At 41.4% G+C, this 9,181-nt stretch overlaps 1 protein-coding gene across 1 annotated transcript; it reads right to left on the reverse strand.

Moving 5' to 3' along the window:
- Positions 1 to 2,962: 2,962 nt before the first annotated feature.
- On the reverse strand, positions 2,963 to 7,333 carry LOC136758333 (eosinophil peroxidase-like). Its single transcript, XM_066712582.1, is given in 3 exon segments — positions 2,963 to 3,179; positions 3,861 to 4,098; positions 7,231 to 7,333. Coding segments are annotated over 3 exon segments (558 nt in total).
- Positions 7,334 to 9,181: the final 1,848 nt, after the last annotated feature.

Consider the following 9,181-nt stretch of genomic DNA (forward strand, 5'->3'; position numbering starts at 1 on the left):
GGGTCAAAAGCATCCAAATGAAATGGGCTTGCTTTACTGCATTGTCCATCATTAGCTGATATAGTTGTGATTAGTTTTATCATTACTTTTAAATACTGATTGTCCAAATTATTCACCTAGCCTGCATATTCCAGGACAGCATGGTACCAAAGAGCCAGACAGGAAGGAAGGAACAAAATCTCAGAAAGCAGAAAAGAATGCAGTGAGATAGCAGGCAAGAGAGAAGTGCAATCAATTGAGTGAGAGACACATGAAGGGAGTAATAACAGAGTACAGGGAGCAAGATGAGGCAGGTATTGTCCCAAAGTTGAGACTTCTGGCAAGGGTCTGAAATGTCCCAAAGTCCACCTTGCTATGTCATTTCAATGGTCAGATAAAGGGACACAGACACACAGCAGGCAGGAAGCCTATCATTAACAGGAGTGATGAGGCAGAGCTTGTTGCTACAATCAAATCTCTCACACGGAGGGACTTTCCACTGCAAAAGGTAGAAATCCAAAAGCTGGCTTTTCAATTTGCTGAATTAAAAGGCTTCTCTATCCACAAGAAAAAAGCTGTCAATTACTGGTTTGAGGGCTTTTTGAAAAGGAATACAGGGAGAGTGTGCATTTGGGGGACCTGCCATACACCTGCCGATATGGTGTATGTCAGACAATGGATGGATACATTCTGACTTGTTTCTGGAGTGGGGAAAGCAGTTTGTGGCATACCTGCCATCAGATGACCAGATATGTATAAGGAGTAGGATAATGATCTGTACTGGCACCAAGAGAGCACAAAAATGCAAAAAGTCCCTTTCTTGACAAATATCTCAGGACCCCCCCCCCCCACACACACACACACCATTTAAAAATGTCATTAGCCTATTCATTAAGATTTTCTGAATGAAATAAAATGCAAATGAACGTGAACATGCATAAATAAACGGTAATTACGATTTTGTGTAAAATCCTCCATGAAAATAGGTCAGTAAGACATACCTAAACAAATATTTTCAGGTATAACAATAATAATGATTTCCAAAATAAATAAAGAAACCTGTTTAACTCGACAACATTGGGCTAAGATACAATTAATATATATTTATCCGTGTGGTTTCAGGGATGGATGCTCTGCACATGGCATTGTAGTCGTTGAGTCTGGAGGTGTATGACGTGAACAGAGTTTAGCAAATAATGAAGCAGGTGCTGCTTGAAGTATATTACTTCATTTCAGTAATGCGTACAGGTCGAGTCTTGTTCAATTATTAAATTCAAAACATATACATGAAAATGTACTATTATACATAGGCTTAAATACTATAAAATAACAAGTGAACACAAAGTAAACACATACTCAAAGAAACACACAAAATGAATCACTGAAAAATATTTTGGACTGATGCCCTTTATTCAAGGCAATTTACACTGTACAGCTTGTGTACTGGTTTTTCCTCATGTAGAAGTGATTGCTTTTCTGTGACACTGAGGTTCACTATATTATAAATGAAACCACAATGCATTTGAACTTGTTTTTTATTTGGTTTATTTGAAAACGATTTACCTTACATAGCATACATTACAACTTCAATGCAGAGATTTTTATACAAAAAAAGTAAATTTTAAGATTACATATATATATATATATATATATATACACTCACCTAAAGGATTATTAGGAACACCTGTTCAATTTCTCATTAATGCAATTATCTAACCAACCAATCACATGGCAGTTGCTTCAATGCATTTAGGGGTGTGGTCCTGGTCAAGACAATCTCCTGAACTCCAAACTGAATGTCTGAATGGGAAAGAAAGGTGATTTAAGCAATTTTGAGCGTGGCATGGTTGTTGGTGCCAGACGGGCCAGTCTGAGTATTTCACAATCTGCTCAGTTACTGGGATTTTCACGCACAACCATTTCTAGGGTTTACAAAGAATGGTGTGAAAAGGGAAAAACATCCAGTATGCGGCAGTCCTGTGGGCGAAAATGCCTTGTTGATGCTAGAGGTCAGAGGAGAATGGGCCGACTGTTTCAAGCTGATAGAAGAGCAACTTTGACTGAAATAACCACTCGTTACAACCGAGGTATGCAGCGAAAGCATTTGTGAAGCCACAACACGTACAACCTTGAGGCGGATGGGCTACAACAGCAGAAGACCCCACCGGGTACCACTCATCTCCACTACAAATAGGAAAAAGAGGCTACAATTTGCACAAGCTCACCAAAATTGGACAGTTGAAGACTGGAAAAATGTTGCCTGGTCTGATGAGTCTCGATTTCTGTTGAGACATTCAGATGGTAGAGTCAGAATTTGGCGTAAACAGAATGAGAACATGGATCCATCATGCCTTGTTACCACTGTGCAGGCTGGTGGTGGTGGTGTAATGGTGTGGGGGATGTTTTCTTGGCACACTTTAGGCCCCTTAGTGCCAATTGGGCATCGTTTAAATGCCACGGCCTACCTGAGCATTGTTTCTGACCATGTCCATCCCTTTATGACCACCATGTACCCATCCTCTGATGGCTACTTCCAGCAGGATAATGCACCATGTCACAAAGGTCCAATCATTTCAAATTGGTTTCTTGAACATGACAATGAGTTCACTGTACTAAACTGGCCCCCACAGTCACCAGATCTCAACCCAATAGATCATCTTTGGGATGTGGTGGAAAGGGAGCTTCGTGCCCTGGATGTGCATCCCACAAATCTCCATCAACTGCAAGATGCTATCCTATCAATATGGGCCAACATTTCTAAAGAATGCTTTCAGCACCTTGTTGAATCAATGCCACGTAGAATTAAGGCAGTTCTGAAGGTGAAAGGGGGTCAAACACAGTATTAGTATGGTGTTCCTAATAATCCTTTAGGTGAGTGTATATATAGGCCACTTAATACACCCGGTCAAAAAATGGTAAAACTGCAGCAGCATGTTCCATCCAGAGACCTTTCTGCAGGCTGAGAGTTTGAGAGTGACTACAGTCACAGCCTGGACTCACTTGCTTCCTTCCAGGGGTTCAGGTCGAAGGTGGGGATGCTGGAGCATCTGTTGTAACTCTGGCCGCGGGGGCTGTACAGGAAGGGGTCGCTGGGGACGTCTGTGATCCCCGTGTTATCGCAGATGATCCTGGCTAACTGGACTCTGCGGAGGGCGGCCTGCTGATTGCTGGTAAACACTTCCCTCCTCTCCCACCAGAACCTGCAACCAAACAGAGCTTCATTCATATTGTCCAATGTCATTCAAACTTACAGTCCTGAGAAAAAAAATGTACGTATTGGGAATTGTTAAGAGCATCTGAGGCCTTATGTTCTGAGGAAGACATTTCCAGCCATATAGAGATTTGAAAATGTTAGAAACCAAAATCCAGATTTGGGTCCCAATCATGCTGTTTGAGGCTTAGTTTACTGGACCAAAATAGTTTCCGATAGCACACATTTGGTCTGGTGTTCAAGATATCCAAGACAGACTGTTAAGGTCGACACCAACAAAAAGGAGATACTTCCAGTTCGTTGTAGTGCACAGCAACGATGAACTGCTTTTATTTTATTTCATTTCTTGCTTTGATTCAGACGTTTTTTGTTTTTCACACCATTTCAGAGAATAAGACTAAAAACCAAGGTGTGCTACTGGAGACCCATTACATTCTCCTGGTTTTGTTCTACAAAGGATCTGGTGCAAAGAAAGCACTTGTGTGTAAGTCTGTGTGAGTCTTACTGCCACTGTGACTGTGACTCCCTGCTGCAGGCGCTGTCACACTACCCCACCTACCTCCACCACAGAAACGCACTCAGTGTGCAATTTCCTCATTCTTCTGTCACAGCACGGGGAAGTGCCACTACATGACAAGGCACGTGCCTTTCCATTGAGATTGGTACTTACCTGTCGCCGTTCCGGATTTTCTGGAACTGCGTGGCGATGATGCAGGCGAAGAGCTCCCCGACTCACCTTCCCCTCACAAAAGGCTCAGCCACTCCCCCCAGCCAGACGTCGATGTTGTCAGGGGTCCCGTACAACTGTATCAGTCGCCGTGCCAGATCGGGGTTCCGGAGCACAGAGCCCAGCTGCTGTACGTTCTTGGGCTGAGACAGGCCGCAGAATCCACGCCAGGCATTGTACCCTGGTCAGACACACAGGGGAGATGGACAGGAAGACAAAAGTAGAAGTGAGAGCAGCGTTAGGGTCTCTATCTTATACCCCTGTGGCCCAGTTACAAGAAACACCTCAAACTCAGTCAAGCCAATACACTACATACAAAACTCGTGTATTTAGTACTTAAGTTATTCAGTACTCAGGGAATTCAGTGTTTTAGGAAACTGGCCACAGATCTAAGAAGTGCAAAATAATTCTTCCTAATTTAACTAATTTAATTTAACACTTGGACGCCATTTTGAAAATCATCCCACTCTAGAACATTTGTAGCAAGATGCCACCTAGTGTTCTCATTTGGAGACTCTCTATCAATTCCTATCAGTTACTGGCTATCTATCGCTTTCTGACTTCACAAGAGCAGGGCACATGGTGATACAGTCCCCATCATTGTCTTTTTTTAAAACATTTCTTCAAATCCACCTTTTTTCTTTGGCCTTTGACAATTGACATTGATATTTTGTTTATTTATTATGTTTATTTTGGTCTATTTTATGTGTATTTATATTTCTGTACAGCACTTTGGTCTACTTTGGTTGTTTTAAAGTGCTTTATAAATAAAGTTTGATTGATTGATTGATTGAATACTGTCCACCCACCTTACCTCTTGACACCAAAGTAAAGCTTCTGTCTATACAACTCTCTTTATAATGTCTGCCCCTGCATACTGCCAATATCAATGCCTGTCCCAGAGTTTGCACTGGACTGTATTTAAAAAAAAAAATTACATTTCTAATCTCTCAAAAGAACAAAAAACAACAAAAAAAACCCTCTCCCTAAGACTTTTCAGATTTGTTGAAGGTGTAGTCATCTTCCACCCACAAACCATGAATTTTAGATTTAATTCTGATTAAGCCGACAGTCATTTAGTCATTTACAGATAATGTGGAACAGAGATCAATATTATGCCACTCTCTGACACCAGAGTAACCAGAACCAAATGAGCAATTGAACAAAATCTAACACACGCTGGCAGGGCTGTTTTAGTTTAGGGCTATCAAGATTTTCTGATGTCCTTGAGCCATGAAAATCTGCCCGCTACAATAATATATATAGTGACAACCACCACTGTCTACTTACATGGTAAAGATGCAAAGACACAATATTAGTCTGCATACTACCACAGAGAGTAGACAGTGTTACTGAAACTTCAAAACAGCACATACACTACATAGCCAAAAGTATTTGAACACCCCTTCTAATTAGTGGATTTGGCTATTTCAACCCCACCCATTACTGACAGGTGTATAAAATAAAGCACACAGCCATGCAATCTCCATATACAAACATTGGCAATAGAATGGGCCATACTGAAAAGCTCAGTGCCTTTCGTAGCACCATCATAGGATGCTACCTTTCCAACAAGTAAATTCGTCAAATTTCTACCCCGTGCACAAAGCAGGTCCATATAGAAATGGTTTGTCGAGATCAGTGTGGAAGAACTTGACTGGCCTGCACAGAGCCCTGACCTCAACCCCATTGAATACCTTATGAACTGGAACGCCGACTGTGAGCCAGACCTGATCACCCAACATCAGTGCATAACCTCACTAATTCTCTTGTGTCTGAATGGAAGCAAATCCCAGCAGCAATGTTCCAACATCTAGTGGAAAGCCTTCCCAGAAGAGTGGAGGCTGTTATAGCAGCAAAGGGGGACCAGCTCCATATTAATGCCCATGATTTTGGAATGAGATGTTCAACAAGCAGGTGTCCACATACTTTTCACCATGTAGTGTAAATCCAGGTAAAGCCAGAGAGAGTAGTACTGTGTGTGTGTGTGTGTGTGTGTGTATCAAGCAGCCAGAGAGAGCAGCACTGCAGTGCACTGTTGTTACTGCGGATTAGTCTAAATGTGACTCATCATTGTAGTCAGAATTGATTTTTCTGGTCATTGCTGATGCAGACTCATCAATACGACCAGCCCGGCATTATTTTGTAAGCATGGGGGCAATTTCATGTGTGTGTTTATAATCTTGATCCTGTTAATTTGATTATTTATTTATAGGGCTGTCAAACAATTAATTGTTTTAATCACGATTAATATCACATTTTCACTGATTAATCACATATATATTCACATTATTTACATTATATATGAGTTTAATTCTAGCAGAATGGGTGTAAAATAATCCCAAATTGTAAAGAGATAAAATAAAACTCAAAAGAGGTTGCCATAGTGTCAAGAGTTTTCTGCTTCTTCATTATAAATGTACTAAAAAAAGGTACCCTGTAAATGCAGTTAAATCATAAGATGACTTCAACTAAACTGAACAAGTTCAAAGAAGATCTGCTCTATGTCTTATAGACTTTTAAAGGCATGAACTCAATTTCGTCTCACTGAGCCAGTTACAAATATTTGCAGAAGATAATGCTGGTTTTCTGTGATTATTAATGAATGCTCACATTTGATGTGCTTCTATAATATTGAAATTCACCTTCACAGAGATTACATTTCATTTTGTTTTTGTCCATTGAACAACCCAAAAGTGTTTTTAAACAGAAACAGACATTCATTAATCCACCTTTCTTCTTTATCATGATACAAATGAACATCACAACACAATGTAATTCTGGGAGTCATGATGCCCCTCAACACAAATTCACCACAGCACATTACCAATGCTAAGAGAGGCTCTCACATTAATTTGTGTCTTACAGGAACTCTGCTAAACCCCAGACACCTTATGATGTGCTTGTCTTAATATGTGCTTGTTCTCTCATCTGTTTACCCCCTTAAAGACATACAGGCATTGGTGATTAAACAAGCACATATGAAAGAATGGATGTGATTGTGCTGCTGTTCTTGGAACAGTATAACCTGGACCCAACCCTGATTCTAACCTGTCACAGCTGGTGATGAAGCTCAGGGTCCTTTGATTTGAATTGCTGCTCAAACACTTCCTGGTTAATTATTTTATGAGTTTATGTATCTAGATTGTTTGCACTACACTATGTGCTTTGCTTTATTGTGGTTTTACATTGTCACATGTTTTGTTGTCATAAGCTCTTGGACACTTTGCCTTCTTCCCTGAGCTGCAGTGCTGATATGACACACCTGCGCAGATTCAGGCGTCACCACAGACTCCCACAGCTTTCCACACACCTGTGACTGGGGGCAGGCAGGAGAAGCACAGCGTGAACCAGAGAGAGCGATCTGCAGTGGCAGCAGCAAGTGACTCTGGAAAGTTGGTGGTCCAGCTCTCCATGCAAGGACAGAGAGAGTCCCAGAACTACTGCACTGCCTGACTTTGCATTTTATAGGGGGATCGTAAAGACCAGGGATTCCCAAACTGGTCCTGGCACACCCCCTGTCCTGCTGGTTTTCGTTTAGCAAAGCTCTTAATTACATAATGGCATTGTTGCAAGTAAGTGCTCAGTTGGAACAAAAAGCAGCAGGGTAGGGGGTACTCCAGGACCCGGTGGTCTACATTATTTGACATAACTGTTTTTTCTTTGTCAGTTTCTAGGATAGAAATTAGTGAACTTTTACACACCCTTACTGTAATGAAGGCAATTTTAAAAATAGTAACAGTTTTAGGAGCTTCATTTTCTTCCTCCTTTGCTGATATCAGAGTATGTGTCAGCTGACATCGTGCCACAGTGTCATGATGTTACATTTATTATGAATTATAAATACAAATAGTTTATGAAATGTATGGAAATGTAGTAGATGGTAGTGAGGCTTCCCAACCTCATACCAGTTTGTGGGGTGGCGCAGTCAGTGAGTAGTGGGCTTGTGGCACCAATACCCAGAATATGATTACAGACGGCAACGCTGGAAAGAAACCCAAGGTTGTTTCTTGCTATGGAAACTGCAGGCAGCAGTGCTGAATAAGACACTGAATAACTTAGAGTGCGTGTTTAGGCACACAAACACCTGACGCAGGAATAGAAAAAGCACAGGAGGCTGTGTCTGATGAAAATGCTGGTGGGGGCCTGCTTCTGGAGTAGACACCTGTGGGAGAGAAAGCAAGAGAGTGGTGAGAAAGGGATATATATGGGATAGAGCAGGAATTCACACACTGGTCCTGTAGTACCCCAAGCCCTGCTGTTTTTTGTCCGAACTGAGCTCGTAATTGCTTAATTGAACTAAAATTGCAATGTACGCTTCAATTAAGTAATTAAGAACTTCAAATCACTGCATGAATGAGAGAGGGTTAACACTGATCTTTCACCTGCAGAGCTTAGTGCTCAGACCTGATGCTGTCTCTCTCTCCATCTGCCCTGAGGTTGGGTCCAGTGGAGTCTGCACGCCGAGTTGTCCTGGGTCCCTGTGAGAAAACAGATAGATAGTGCCGCCTGAAAGACCCCAGTATCGCCCCCTACTGGAATTACTTATTGGACATTGAGGATTACTGTGGAGTTAGATATTGTCCCACCTGGAATGACAGGAAATATTGTTCAGCTCCATTGTTCAGTTCCAGTGTTCCATTTTATTTTCTATTAATCAGAACTATTGCACTGCCCGACTTTACACTTAATAGGGGGATAGTAAAGACCAGAGACTGCCATGGCATAACCCCTGCCCTGCTGTTTTTTGTTCCTACCATGCTCGTAATTACTAAATGGATGCATATATTTCATTGCTAGTTCAAGTAACATTCAATTAAGCAATTAAATCCATCAATTTGAATTTAGTATAATGCTCTTCACAGGGTAGCCACAGAGCACTTTACAGACTGAAAACAAAAACAAAATAAACCATAACTATTCAAATACAATAAATCATAAAGCACAAAGGAGAGAAAAACAACAACTCTTATAGGAAGGCAGATTGATACAAACGAAAATTAATCTCTGGGGGTCCACGGGTTAAGGCCTAGCTCTAATGGGTTCCTCCTCTCCAGGCAATATCATTTTATGGGGTCAGCCTTCCAGGGTGGGGGACGGTGTTCCTTGTCAGCTCCTCAGAGTGCTCAGTTTGAACAAAAACAGCAGGGCACGGGGTACTCCAGGTCTGGTGGTCTACATCATTTCAAATTGAGGTTTTACGCTGTTAGATTAGGGGTTGTGTTGTTTTTCTTTTTTTTTTCCTTTGTCATTTTCTAGGAAAT

This window comes from Amia ocellicauda, chromosome 9 (genome assembly GCF_036373705.1).
Source record: "Amia ocellicauda isolate fAmiCal2 chromosome 9, fAmiCal2.hap1, whole genome shotgun sequence".
NCBI classification, from domain to species: Eukaryota; Metazoa; Chordata; class Actinopteri; order Amiiformes; family Amiidae; genus Amia; species Amia ocellicauda.